The sequence below is a fragment of the Lasioglossum baleicum genome, chromosome 11, assembly GCF_051020765.1.
Source record: "Lasioglossum baleicum chromosome 11, iyLasBale1, whole genome shotgun sequence".
NCBI lineage: Eukaryota > Metazoa > Arthropoda > Insecta > Hymenoptera > Halictidae > Lasioglossum > Lasioglossum baleicum.
Genome location: NC_134939.1, coordinates 17788760 through 17804122, shown reverse-complemented (window position 1 = coordinate 17804122; position 15363 = coordinate 17788760). Strand labels below are relative to the sequence as shown.

General features: G+C 46.6%; 1 protein-coding gene across 4 annotated transcripts in view; it reads right to left on the bottom strand.

The window, feature by feature from the left end:
• Positions 1 to 925: 925 nt before the first annotated feature.
• The window catches only part of Ets98b (DNA-binding protein Ets98B), a 65438-nt gene continuing 51000 nt past the window's right edge, over positions 926 to 15363 (bottom strand). For all 4 annotated transcript variants that reach the window (XM_076433949.1, XM_076433948.1, XM_076433950.1 and 1 more), the window contains exon 6: positions 926 to 15277. In XM_076433949.1, the coding sequence (XP_076290064.1) occupies positions 14898 to 15277 (380 nt within the window). In that variant the 3' untranslated portion in view covers positions 926 to 14897. The remainder of the gene's footprint in view (positions 15278 to 15363) is intronic.

Genomic DNA, 15363 nt, shown 5'->3' with positions numbered 1-15363 from the left:
GTTATAGCGGCGTTCATTTTCGAATCGCCGAATGCCGCTTTATTTAAGGATTCCTTAAATGCTTAAATCGCGGAACGAGCACGTCAGCGGTGTCGTAAACGTCGCCGTTATGCGAATGCCATTTCTGAAAACAGTGTATCGATTCCGGTAGCCGCTTCATCTGCAATTCTAATTCGCAGCGCGCAGTTTTATTAACCCAGGTAGAAGTTGGGCTCCGCGAACCATTCTACAAACCGTATCATAAATTCCGTTTAACGATACGAAACTAATTTTTTTCCCCCTCGCACAGTGGAAAACGGCCGATTCAGGAGTGCACAATTCAACAAATCAAACACGAAGCAGGCACACATGTCCGTAGAAGTTCAAATTGATAATATTTACTTCTCAAATCAATTGTAAAAAATAAAATACGTTGCTTTCTATGCGCTATTTTAACTTAAACAAAACAAATATAACGCAGAATTATCGATTATTAGTAGAGTTTGGAATTTTGCACGTCGCGTGTCGCGTCGCGAGAAGGTTCGGTCTTCACTTTTCTGCGAATCCAGAAAATTCGATTCGAATCGACGCGACGCGACGTGACGATTAAACAAGATCGACGACGTACGCGTCGACTTTTTAATGAAACGGTCTCGTGTAAACGAGCTCCCCGACTTTTCTACGTTTCTTGCCTTGCCGCGTACGTTTCTATGAGATATTGCTCGGCGAGCAATTAGTTCTATCGCTCTTAACCTTCTTAACCTATCGACCTCTCTTCCTCCTCGGCTCCGCCGCATCCTTGGGATCGATTACATTCTTGCAGGACAAGGTTGTTAGAAAGGGCAGCGAGAAAGACCGGTGAACGTGTCTGCGGCGAGGTAATAAGGTGCAAAAGGAAGCCCGAGGAAACAGGATAAACAAAGCGTCCCTGTCGACTCGTGCATCATTATCACTGGCACACACAACTTTCGCAGACTTCGAAACCGTCCAGAGACTCTCTGTGTATCGTGTCGCATCTTTTTTACTTTGAAATAAAAAATTTGCCTGACCGCAGAAGAACAAGATCGCCGATAAAAACGCCGAACATTTGTCTGTACTCGGTTTCTGTAATTTGCATAAATGTATTATGTATTAAGCTGTGCTGCTTTGAATCATTTATAACAACAAGCTCTCTCGACTTTACCGGGAAAATGTCGAAAACTGGATCGAGGGGAAAACGACTCGTCCACACAGTCATTTTGAAAATTTTCTATAGAACACGTAATCGTTCCAATTCATTCCTCGGCTGAACTTTCACTCATTGTCAGTGGGCCAAAAGTTTTCATTTTAAGCGTGCGAAAAGTAAAAAGATAGTCTTAAGTATAGACGCGGGTGAATTAATCAAAACGGTTAAAGGGTTAAGCCGATAAGTGGTAAGTGGTAATCGACGCGCGGAGAAGGGACTTCTTCCGATGGAAAGATGAGATACACGGGACCGCGAGACGGATAAAGACGAAGGAGATTAATCGTCTCGGATGGCTTTGCAATCGGCAGGTATCAAACATGCGAGGTTACTTTCCATCCTGAATGAATATGAACGACTCCGCTTAACACCCCTGTACCGGCTAATCGCCGGCGATTACGATTATCGATAATGGCCGTGCTCGAAAGCAGATACTCGTACGGAAAATCGCCGGACGTATAATATTCGGAATTAATTCCCTGGCACCGGGCACCGGGATCGCACGATAATTGCTCAATCGGTATCTTACGGCTAACGCGCGCATTCCATATTCTTCGAACAATCAGTTCCGCTCGCAACAGCCTAAATTTCTTTGTGAAATTGTTTGCAGCACACTGGAAACATCTAGCCTCGTTATACCAATTTTGGGTAAATATTAACATCGATCACTTTCATCTTCGCATATGTTGCCAAGGTCAACGCGATTCGACCACTCAGGTCACTATGTATTGTCAATATTTTCCTCTTTTCACGTTTTCCATCCGCAATGAAAAATCAGGAAAGTCGGATAAAAATCTGCTTCGAATCCGTGCAATATATTTGTCTTTATCGACACACCCGTGATACGTATGCTAATGCCATTTTCAAGTACGTCGCCGCGTTTCACAATGTGTAAGGAGCCATAACGTTGGACTACTTTGGGCGCAGCGAGACAATATGAGCGACAATAGCTTTTCGAGTCGCGAGCAAATTTTTATCGCGGAAATGGAAAGCGAAAGATGTCGAAACGTCACGCAGGGGAAAGAAACGTTTGGAGTTTTTGCGGCATAAAATCGGGAATGCGTGCAACATCGACTCGCATGTGGGGAACACGATTCCGAGCTCGGGCGTTTTATCACATCGCGATGAAATAAACATTACGACGGAAGAGAATTAGTATCTAATTGCAATAAAGAACATCGGCGTTTTATACGGTCATGTTTCTCGAAGCAAACGATTTCGATTTTGTTCGATTTCGATGGAGTTCGAGCCGTTCATCGCGGCAATATAACGACCGCCGCGCCGCGCCGCGCCGTTCTGGTGATTTCAACGCGCGGTAAGGCGCGCTCGCATTAACGCTTCTCGCTGAAATCTGTGAAAACTTTCACTTTCGAGATTATGTATGTATGCATTATCTTTAAAGTTTTGATCACTGATTCTTCGCACCGGACATCGGTAAAATTGCATTATTTTTTGGAGCCTTTCGAATTTGTTTTCATGACTTCTTTTCTGGTAAACGCGTAACTCCTACACTCTAAAATTCAGTCAAACTATCATTTTTCGACTTTCATTTTTCAATGCGAATAACCGATAAAACCTAAAAAACATGAAAAATAACTTGTTTACCTTGTCATTTCATAGATTTTTTTTACCATTGTGTCAATTTGATACCGTGGGCCAGATTCAGTTGGTGAAACGAGGAACGGATGTGAGGGTTAATGCATAAATTGAAATTGTTTGGAATTGTGACATGCGGCGTTCCTCCTTGCAACCACATAATTCGCAGTTAAATCGAGCGCGTGTACCGTCGCATTCCATCGGATCAAACGCAACATTTGCAACGATGTTAAAGAGATTTCCGAGGTCCGTGGACATAAAATCTTGGCATAATCGGAGTGGAATTAAACGCTTCTCACCGGATTGGATGAAGTAAACGAACGAACGATCTGTGTCCGTCGACGTGAACAGGACTCTGTCAGCGAGAAATAAATCAGCTACAAGCCCCGGGAATGCGACGAGAATTGAAAATCGTGGTTCCGATACCGTGGTTCGACGATCATACCGCTCGCGCCGAGAGCATGTCATTACGCCCGCGAAACCTGCAAAAGGAGCAGAGAGAGAGAGAGAGAGAGAGAGAGAGAGAGAGAGAGGCCGTTTAATCACCGTCGCGACTTATCGTCGATCCTTCATCCTCATAGTATATGTATTCCGCTCCCTTTCGAGACGGTAATAAGACCGAGCCCCGTTTTATATACATTCCCTTTCGTCCTCTTTTCTTTTTACATTTTTCTTGTCTTTTCTTTCTGATTTCTCCCTCGCCCCCGTCCCGCTATCCGATCATCGTTCGTGCATTTATTTAGCGAGCCACGATCGATCTCCGAATCGGCGCGACAATGCTTGTTGGCCGTAATGAATCTTGGTTGTCGCATAATGAGAGCATAAATTATGCGCTCACGTACGAGCAGCCCTCTCTTTCTTTAATGTGGTCCACCGTCGTACCCGCAATAAATTCTATGTGCCATAGAGTCGCCGTTCTCTCTCTCTCTCTTTCCCTCTTCCTCCTCCACCACCCTCCTCCTCATCCTCCTCATCCTCCTCTTTGTTTCCTCTCTCTTTATTCCTCTGCACTTCGCTTTCTATATTTAGCTTTTTTCGTTCCTTAGGTTTACATCTTTTCTAAATTAATTTCACATCGACAGATGTTACGCATTGTACACGGAAAATTAATCTTCTCTAGAATCGAAGAACTAGACTTTGTTTTAGATTGTTGGACTCCGCGGTCACGTGTGAACGAATACGAAGACGCTAATGTAAATAAGATCCGCGCGATTAACCCTTTGCACTTGGAATTATTTTTCAATTTTGTTGCCACCAAATCCCTACTATTTCAAGTGTTTTATTTGAAATTTACTTCAAAGGACAGTTCCTTGACTGCTACTTATTTCAAACAATTTTGTTTATTGATTATATTGGATGTAGCTCTCAAACTTTTTTGTAATTTGTGTGTTGTGGAACTTATGTTTGTTTTTAACTGAAACATAAATAAAGGAAGAACCAAATACCACATATAAGAAGGCGTTGTATTTACATATTTCTTTTTCTGATTTCGAGTCACACTCGACAAAGGAGTGTCGACCCAAATGAATTCCCATAATATCCAAATTTGAGCAGCGCAGAATGGTTAGGAGGAATGAAACAGAGTCGAGGGTTGAAATCTCTCGCAGGAGGATCGGGTAGCTGTAGGGTACGGCAATTTACGCCGTATCAGCGGTTGCATCCTCCGGGTATACCGAAACCGCTGACCTATCGGCGTTCCTCTTGATATTCCCTTTTTGTGTTCGACGAATTCCTCTCCTCTCCTCTCCTCCCTCTTCTCTCCACCAAGAAGAGAGAGAGAGTTTTTCCTCGTTTCCCTAGGTTTCCTCCCGCGTTCGCGGTTATCTCCGCGAGCATCTCGCACCGTCCTCGTCTTGCTCACAGGAATCGCGGGTTCACGTGAAGCTGTATATCGGCGTGGCGTGTGTTTGGCCGCGCTCGAGCGGACTCGTCGCTCGTATATACTTACCTGGCAATTAGTTTTACGGAGAATGTTGTTGTCCTTGGTCGTACGGACGCACGCGCGGTCCGCTCGTTTGCGGGGGTGTCCCCTGCGAGCAACAGTCACTATATCGGCGTGGAACAACGCTCGATGGCTTCTACCCGCGGCTACGAGATAAGGTGCAAAACGGGCATAGGTGCAACCCGGTCCCCTCTTCGACACGATTTTCGTCGCCAATTTTTGTCGCGAACCCTTTTGAATGAAGAACCTCATTTTTTGTTCCACAACATTGCGATTGTACGTACGACTTCATAGTTCCATCCCTATATCTCAGGCTCAGGCATAAAGAATAATTGTCCATCCACCTTAGTCTCACATTTTTTAACCCTTTTGTCAACAGCCAAAATTTTCTACGATGTTCGACGTTGCATCGAGTTTCGATTTCCCAAGTAGAGAGACGATGCTTCGCATGTTCCCGGCGATATCGGGGCCCAAAGGTTTTTTACGTGGATCGCGCTATCGAACCGTTATCTCGACAAGAGTTAAAGCAGCCGCGATACCGATTTTTTCCGTTCCGTAGCGAAACGCATCCACGTTTAAATTACATCTGCTTAAGAGTGTCGGCCGCGGGAACGCGCTCAGATCGCGAAACAATGGCGGCCCGATAAAATAACTGGAGGATTCATTTGTTCTACGTAACTATACGTGCTCGCGCTATCATAAGAATACGGGGTAGCCTATGGATCAGCGATGCGCGATCATCGGGCTTGACCCATATAAATCTTTGAACGTCGAAGATGCATTCGCGTTTTCATGTTTTATTTCATGCAACAATTAACTTCATTTATTTCTTAATCAATACATGTACATGTTTTTTATAAAAACTGTACGTACGAACGAATATGTATAAATGTACATTGTACAATACATTCTTTTATATATTTACAAACTTGGCATTAATAAAATTGTATGTAAAATTACTTTAATGGTCTCGTTTTTTTATAAAAATTTTACTCCGAGGTGAGGTCGGGAATAGCGTTTGAATTGGTTATGAGTAGACTGCGGATCTATATGCGTTTATAGGAAAATTGAGTAGATGAAATTTAAAATTGTTGGAAAATTTTAAAAATTGAAGATGTCAAAACATTCAATTTAGTTAGTTTTATTTTTTGAAATTGATGCGGAACGTTTCTCCTTTGCACACATAAAGATCCGCAGTCAAGTTATGAGCGATACAGGATGACGTATGATTTCTTTCCACCTACATTGCGCATTCGGTACACTATGAATTCGCCGGGCAACACCATAAACCTGCGTTCTCTTTTCCCCGGGTCCCTGGAAGTCTCCCATCACTTTGGCCAGTTACTCCTCTTTAACACCGCGATGCCCCTTTTCTGCCAGCGATTCGACCCGATAGATCCGAGGGTAAAAAGAGCTCCAGCACACCTCTGTCGATTCATCCGGCCGCTATACTCTCTCTCGTTCCTTCGTCCGTTGCTCGTTCCTTCCTGGAGGTGCGATCTCCGGCGAGCCCCCCCCCCCCGCCCCTCCCTCACGTCGCTCCCCGTGGAATCGTGGAGAGACGGCGGTAACATAGATACGCGGGTACGAGGTGTTGTTGCAACAAGGTGTTAGATTAATTGTACGATTAAATCGTCGTAAATCTCGAAAAGGGACGCCCACTGGCTCGGTGCCCGCCCCCTTTGCTCCGCGTGAGGGATGATCGAGGACCGGGGCTGCAAGGGGCACGAGGGGGACAAGGGGGACGAGAAGAAACGAGGGGAACGGGAGGACAGAGAAGAGAAGCTCGACGTTTCCAGAGCGATACGAATCTTTATGGCGGAAAGATTCTCGCCATCCTCCGGAGTTCAAACCCTTTGCTTTTGTTTGCTGTTGTTGCTCCTTTGTTCGTCCCCCTCCTCTACTCCCGCTCACTTTTTCGTTTGTTTGCCCTTACTCCTCGTTTCTACGTAGATCGCGAGAAGCCCGCGAATCGCGATCCCCGCCTCGCACCCCGATCGATCATGCTTTCCCACTGCTCTCGCAGTGGCAAGTGCTTCTCGATTCTCCGGCAAAAATCTGCAGTCTCCAGCAAAGTTGCAAATCTACGATACACCGCGTGCCAATGGTTAGGCTTTAGTCGATAATTCAGCTAGAACCGAAAGGAGACTGGATGGAGATAATGACTCTCCCCCGTGATTCAGGACACCGTAGCTCCTTCGGATCAGTTCAGATTTTCGAAATCTCATTACTACTCCGTGCTCGATCTTCATTATGTACGACCTCGAGCTTCTCTATCTACTTGCCGCTTCGAGGAACGCGGTTATTCCGAGTCCGTTTCAAATTACTTCTAATTACTGCACGTAATACACTCGTTCGTCTCCACTCTATTTACCGTCGACCGAGACATTGTAACCGTATGTGCATCGGCTTCAGCATTTCTGAAATTCCTGCTCGAATTCGTAATTCTGTTCAAACTTAAAGGCTTTCCATTTCACTTTCTTTGTAAACGTACAAATGCTTACCTCGTTCCCGTTCGATCTGTATCGATCACAGCGTCGAAATAATTGTGCAAGATCGAGACACGCTCGTTCGCGCTCGCCCCGCGAATTTCCGCCGACCAATAAATCCCGGCGGTGTATAAAATTCGCGCTCCAGTTGCCGCGCGCATCTTCCCGTTAATCGGCGTAATTACTCCGGTACGCCGCGCCGCGCCGGGGGCCAATTAAAACGCTGTAATTGAAATTGCTAGACCGTACCGCCATTAAAGCGACACGTTATTGCCTTATTTGTTTCCGTCCTTTTTAATTCCACCGCGAGGCCGAGAGGTGTTTACCAACCACCATCTTCTTCCCGCAAATAGAGAAGTTGGAAAAGCGTGGACAATGACGTAGAAAATATCGCACGAGTCTTCTGTGTCCTGCCTGTGTCCTTGCAGGAATATTCAAACACCTCAGACGTTTCTCGATTGTTTATGGAAGCGATTGTCGAATAAATTGCCGAGATGAAACAGATGATCGATTTTTAACAACTCCTTTACTAACAATAACATTCTAGTTTCTACCCTCTCCTGCTGTTGTCTCGCGCGACACGAATTCCATCGCGATTCAATTCGAATGCAAACCGCGCGTCATCGCCGTAACCGCAGGGAATTTAACCGGGATGAGTCATTCGAATTTATCGTCGATTAGATTCGCATAATTCGAGGACTTTCACTCGTCCATCGGGCCGCGTTGCTTTCGCTTCTCGCGTGTCGCTGGCTTTTGGCTACGAAAATACGTTAAGTGGGACTTCGGAAAGCCAATGGTGCGCCTCTCCCGAGAAAAGTCGCAGCCGGAATCGAGTAAACAAGCGACCAGCTGTTTAAAAAACATCTCGAGAGCCGAGCATGACATTCGATAATACGAAAGATAAATGTTGTTATACACCGTCGCGCTATCGCAATCGATTCGCTATCAGGCGGACTGAATAAACGATTAGCGAAAGGCCTTTTCTCTATTTATTCGCGACTAGGGATTGCAATCCTGCAGAATCTCGCGTCATTTTTTAGTCCCGCATTTCTTAAATCCATTTCCAGCACAGTTTGTTTTCTCAAAAAAGATTTATCTTCATTTAAATTTATGTAGATCTAGATTTTGTGTTTACAGACGAGATTATCTGTGTGGTTAAGTAAAATTTGTCTCTTTGTTAAATATTCTATATTAGATTGAAGAATGAAATTCTTATAGTCCCACGGGATCCTGTGATATTGAAGTAAATCCATCGTCTATCCCGCCTTATGCAATACTGTTCGAACCGCGGTAGCTTCCTGGGGAAAGGAAACCGAGAGACACACGGATATAAATTAAACACGCTTTCAGTGGTTTTACAATTTTTTCTTTCATTTCCGTTGTCTCTGCTTGGCGTTAATCTCTGCTGTGTAAATAGTAAATGTGTCTCGCGTATACATATGGAATCGAAAAACCGGTAGAAAATCGGCAAATTCTTTGCAAAAAAAAAACAATCTCCACATCGGACTGGACAGTTAACATAATTGACTAATTGACAGCAGCGACACCGGGATCGCTTGAATAATTTATTTGCTCGACGTTTGGCAATTATGTACGAGTTTCGAGAGATCGAATCGGATCGTTTCGCGGTCGCTGGCAGCTGGAAGCACTTTTTGTAACTTTCTCCTTTCGGTCGGGCGAGTCTCAAAAATGCTAAGTGCCACTCAAGACGCGTCGAAGCTCGTAAATTCGACGAAACGGAAAAATGATTCCCAACTCGTTCCATAGCAAAACGATCGGAAAAATCCGTTCCGATTATCAATTTGGAATCTACTCGCGACTTTTCTAATTGCCATGGCCTAGATGGTTCTCATGCAACTGCGCCCTCCCTGGTAATTACGTTATCGGCATTGTTCGCATTCGTTTGAACGTCGCGAACAGTCGCGTCGGTGTCGATCTCGACGAAATCTCGACAACGGCGGCTGCGAAATGCGTGCCGCTCTCCTCCGACCGCAAACGACTACCTGGATTCTATAATCTAATCTCCGAGAATAATTCACCGGCCATTTTCTCTCTTGGTGACAGCGGACTGCGGCGGCGTTTTGCGCACCTGCGGCTCGCAAAACAATTGAATACTAGACTGCGAGTTTTATGCATTCATTTTTCGTATTATTCCCACTGATTCAGGTGATTGAAAAAAGAAAGAAATTTTGATGTAACCTCTGACCCTTGAAATTGATGCAGACCATTTTTTCATTACAATCCGCAGCCAATTGGATACAAAATCGTCTCTCTCTCTCTCTCTCTCTCTCTCTCTCTCTCTCCCCCTCTGTCTCTCTCTTTCTCTCTTAACCCTTTGCACACTCGAGTGGTGACTCTGAAAATTCCTATACTATTATTCGCAATATTGTTTGCATTATTAAATAGGTTGTTGCCTGATCGATTACATACAAGGAAATTATTTCAGGCCGAGAGAAATGTTTAATTTCCGAGTAAAAATAGCTGCGACTGCAAAGGGTGAATTTACCAGAATCAACAAATTTTCACGACAAACTCGCTGAAAGATAAGCATGTGGTGGTGCAAAGATTCCGCGAGATGGAATTTATTGAAAACGAGGAAATTGTCCAAGTGAACGTCCGAGTTTTTATCGGTAAGATCCTCTTTGTGAGAATCGCCAAGTGTTTTATGCACAATTACGAGAGCTGTTCCGCGCGTCGCGTCGCCAAGTCTCAGCGGTTCCGAGAGGTCCGCGATTCGAAGAAACGTAATTTGCATGCTGTCGCTGGTCTCGATCGCGCCGCTAAAAGGGGGTGAAGATAAATCGGCAAGGTGGTCGATCGAAAGCGACGCTGTCGAACGAGAACCGATAATCGAGTACCGTCTTTATGATCGCTGATGGTGTTCGCGCGACTTTTCGTTTCGACGGGATTCTGATTCTGATAACGAGCCGTGCCGACGCGACACCTTGCACAATATTGCACATTCTAATAACAACACTTCGCCCGCCGATTATGTTAAACCGCAACTTCGTCGACGGCATCGGAAACGGCCCGATTTTATCATTGATCGAAGCTCGACGACGACGTTGCATTTCGTTCGATGACTTTACGATGACCGCGCGAGCGGCCATCGATCGATGAAATCGGGCGGGCTCGTCTCGCGTTTCTCGGAACAGGTTGCTCAAGAATACATTCGTGCACTTTGTCGTAAAATCGCACGGTTTCAACCACAACATTGTCTTTTCAATAACGTATTTATTTAAGCTGAAAATATTGCATCCGACAGACCTCGCGTCTGTTCCCGACTGCCACAATCTGAAACGAAATCGTCTCTCGAGGCTGGTTTCGAGTAATGTAATCGCAGCCATGTTCTTTGGCTTAACGATCTATCTTTTTAGAATTTTACAGGCGTTCCCGTGAGGAACGTCTCTCGCATCTCCTTTTTTGGCAACAATTGCACTCTCGGGACGACGGAAATCTTTTTACAATGTACCGCAGCCATCAAATTTGGAGGTCCACCAACTGTATTTGGTGGATCGCGGGACGTTTTCTCAAAAATAAGGAAACATTCTCGCATCGTTCCCGCGACCGATGATATTAGGCTTCTCGCAAAGATGGTAGCTGTTCGAAGGGGCGGACCTCCACTTCTGATCGCCACGCGGTGATCGTTCCCAGCATTGGTTACGCCGCGCAACAGAATCGACGTGCCGTTCGATGGACCGAACGTGGACATTAAAACCAGATCCACGTGAACGGCGTTCAACGTTCGGGATGTCTCGTGCACCTGCGATCTCCCTAACGGCTACGCGTACAATATATTAATACGATTACGGAAATTCAATTAAATAAATAAAAACGAACGTACAAAATGATTAACGCCGAGATGTATGTACAACCGATTTTTCAGTGAGCGAACAATCTTGTGTTAGTAGAACCTGCGACGAGTTCACCGGGTCGACGATGGAATTTCATTTCACTTTTAAGTATCGACGGAATGTCGCAATCGCCAATTGATCGGCGATTTAACGCGCGGAATGAACGGATCAGCTTTGATACTTGAACCAAACTCCGAGTGGAACAACGAGAAGAAAGCGCCTCGGTTCGGGACTATTCGGGAGTCGGGAGTCGGGAGCCCGGTGAACGCGTCGGCAATTCCGAGTGCTTTCGGAGATAGTTTAAACAAATCTTAGTGGAAAAATCTTTATGTTTAGAAACGTAAGAGCTACTACTACTTACGGGTACACAGGAAGATTAAGATGCGAACGCTGTCCCCTCGCTGGACTCTCATTTGTTTTTTTCGGAAATAAGGTACAGGGACATAATAACAATTGTTCATCTTCTACGCATCATTCGACCAGGTTATGTGGTACGAACGTTTTCGAACCTTGAAAATCTGTGTTGAACTTGCGGAATTTCAAGAATATTGTGGTTTACACATCGTTTCCCGTAGATTTTGTCCCGCTGATTTCAAATCTGGACGTAAAACTTGTCTACCACATTTTCGTGTAAAAAAAAAACTAATGAAATATACAGCATGCGAAGAAAACTTTTCTTAGAAAAGAATCTATCCGTACAAGGTATATGATGCACCAGAATTTTTTCGAAATTCCGGAAGTTTAACACAGATTATCAAGATCAAGAAACGTTCGTACCATGATCTTCATATTTTTCCCATTCCCCATATTCTGCAATATTTCAGGTTCAATATAAAGAAGAAAGTTGTTCGATTTTGACAGAAAATACGACGTACCTGGCAGTTTCCGACGTCAGTCAGCGGTAGACAGCGTCCGAGAAAGAAAGTTGATACGGAAAGAGGTAAGGGGAAAACGAAAAAATAAAGGAGGAAGGAGGAGAAATCTGTTGTAGTAACTTAGCGGCGGCTCACGTGAGTCGCCGCGCCGGTGTGTTCCTACGTGTCTAAGGTGAGCTTACATGCTAGATCGTTCATGGAACATACAACGTTAATATATCATAGATATATGGGACCAAAATCACCAGAACCAGTCGCGCAAACGTTCGCGCCTCGAGCAATCCACGGTCGTCGTTCACCGCGAAGCTTTCAAAGAAACCCCGCGCCGGTAATAGCGATGATCGGGACGTGTATAATCCTAATCGCGTGTTCCAGGACGATACGATCGCCTCTCTCCGGCACTCCGCGATCGTTTCACGCCGCGCCAGCCGAGATTTTCCGGTCTGTCCGGCGCGGCGCGGCGCGGCGAGCAGCGTCGCACGCATCCGCAAAAGGACGCGTGGCAGATCGACCAAGAATTTTTACGAACTAGCTAACGCCATCGGGAAGGCACTTCGGAAGGCACTATTCAATTTCTCGATCCGTGGGCGTCGCAGAAAATCCACCCTGAAACGGATCCTCCGTTACAGACAACACTTGCCGCGAGCTAGACACGCTGTCGACGCTGTCGGCGCTCAAAATTACTCTGACGCGATTGCTGCGGGAATGCGAATGCATTCGGAAACATGCCGAGATCGAACAATTTCCACTCGATCCTTTCAAAAATATACGATAGCAAAATACTCTGTTCCTCCTCGGAGAGAATTGTGCGTCTCGGCGACCTAAGACTAAAGAATCTAGAGAAGCGTTAAATTTTTATAAGACTCTCGTACGAGTAAATACGTTTCGAAAAATGCGTTCAACTCGCTAGAAAAATATCGTGATGAAAATGGTAGAAAAATACGCTTGTACCGTCTCGCACGATCGACCGACGCGACGCTTTACCAACGCGACGGGTTTCTCTGCGAAACTGGATAAAGGTATGAACGACGGGACGGATCGAGCAACAGCGAATGGTTCCGCGCGCTGGATCGTCCGCGGACCGTGGATCCGTGGATCCTCGGATCCTCGAATCGTACGGGGCTCGAGGTTCCGGTGCGACCGGCGCTGGTAAACAATCTCGAGAACAAACAGGGAAGAGCGGTTTCTTCCCATTTTTTTCGTAGACGGTTCTCCGCCTCACATTTTTTCTTTTGTTATTAATCATCGTTTAGCCAATCTCGAAGCAGAGCTGCGACCGCTGCGACCGCTCCGACCGCTGCGACCGCTGCGACGGTCTCACTCGAAAATGATCGCGGGACGTACCTCCCAGCGTGTATTTCGAGTGTCGATCCCGATCAAGAGCCTCTCGAAACGTCTGCGAGAGACACAGCGTCGAAGAAAAGAAAACAAGGTCGACGCGGCGCGTCGCGGCGCGGCGCGGCGCGAGTACCTGTACCAGCGAAACCACCGGCCGTAAGTGCGGTGACGACACGCTGACGTTACCACGGCGATATATAATACCGATTTAGTGTCAACGCTAGCCTGCCATCGAGTGGCGATATCACGCCGTTAGTAGTGCTGCAGTAATATTACCGACAGTATATCAACGTAGTAACAATACTAGGCTCTGTTAGCGATACGATATTACGTTACTTAGTAGTTACGTTAGTACGATGTTAGTGTTAGCTTGTGTGTATGGTACATTACTGGTAATCAGGATGGCGCTGGTTTTGCTGGTACACACTCGACGCCGACAACATCTCTCGACCCTCTTTTCCGACGCGGTTTTCAATCGCTGGAAGCGATTTCGAAGCTCTCCTCTGTTAGAAATAATCCTCCGATGAAAGACAACGGGTTCGTCGACGCGTTCAGAGCCTGGACGGTGAGTTTTCACGTTTCCAACACTTTCCACTTTTTCCACTTTCGACATTCCGTCAAATCAAAACGCGAAAATTCATTTACATATTTGTGAACAAATAATTCCGCCTCCCGTTTCTGGTGACGCTGAAAACAATTGAACAACTGCAGCTGGAAATTTTCTTGTCCTCGGCGTTGAATGTGTCAAGAAACTGATTAACGGGTCGAGAGCAGTCGAGACGAGGCTTCGGATTGAGCAAATAGAGCGGCGAGTCAGCGATCGAGAGGCGCTTCGGGATCGACGAATCCGTCTTTGGGACGCGGCTGCAACTGTAAACTGCGGCTATCTGGCTGTTGTCTTTCGACCAGCCGCGGCGAGATAGTGGCTCGTGTGATGCGGAATCAACTTAATTTTAAGAGAACGATGGTTCGTATGTTACAACGGGTTAATGGGGTGGAAGACAGGGAGAGACAGGGGTTTGTTAATGAATGTGGGGATTGAGGGGGTTGGGTAGATAGGGGTCGCCCAAAACGGGCGTACTAGAAACACCCATCCGCGTCGCGGCGCGGCGTTATCCCCGCGGGATAGCGTGCCGGACACGGTGGATCGTTTAGCTTCGACCTCCGTGCTGATTCTCCTTCGATCAGGCACACCGAGCAAACGAAACGAACAGACACGCACTCACGCACGCAAAACGACACAAGCAACCACAAAAAAAAAAATAATAATAAACGCGGAGACGCGCGTGTCGCGCGTTTCGCGTTAACAGGTAGATAAAGACGAGAGAAGACGGGAAGAGAAGAATTGCACGTGGAGGGAGTCGGGAGCCCTTCGTCGCGACGCCCTTCGGGATCTGGCGAAGACCTTGGACCTCGAAGAGGGAGTCGCGACGGTAGCGTACTCCGGCGCTCTTCAATAAATACTCGGAGGATAAGGACGAAGCTCAGCCACGTCCTGGCACGCGCGACCTTTCGTCGTCGCGGAATAAATAGAATGATCGGCGAGGCGCGCCGAGGTAACACCCTGGCAACCTGGTTTCCAGCCCGTGCAACGAGGCCGTCTTAGAGGCAGTAGGGGTGACAGAACTGATAGACCAGCCTCTGGCTGCGCTCCGTCTTCTTCATGATCCCCTTCTTGTAGTACTGCCTGATGCTGCGGCTCAGCTTGTCGTAGTTCATGGCCGGCCGATTCTTCCGCTTGCCCCAGAGCCTGGCTACGCGCACCGAGTCCTCGATCTTGAACACGCCCTTGCCTCGATCCAGCCAGCGGATACAGGACCCGTGCACCGCCGGGCTCTGCAGCAGCTCCTTCAGGAATTGCCACAGGTGGATGTGCGAACCTCCGTTCCTCATCTTGCCACCACCAGCACCACCACCACCACCGGTGCTGCCTCCACTGCCGCCAGAACCAGCCTGCGAGGAACCACAGTCCTCGTCCTCGTCTGCGAACAAAACCCCGAGCCCCTTCGCTCTGTAAATGATCCAGTTACCCTTCCACGAGATGCTACAGTCCTTGAGAATTTCGAAG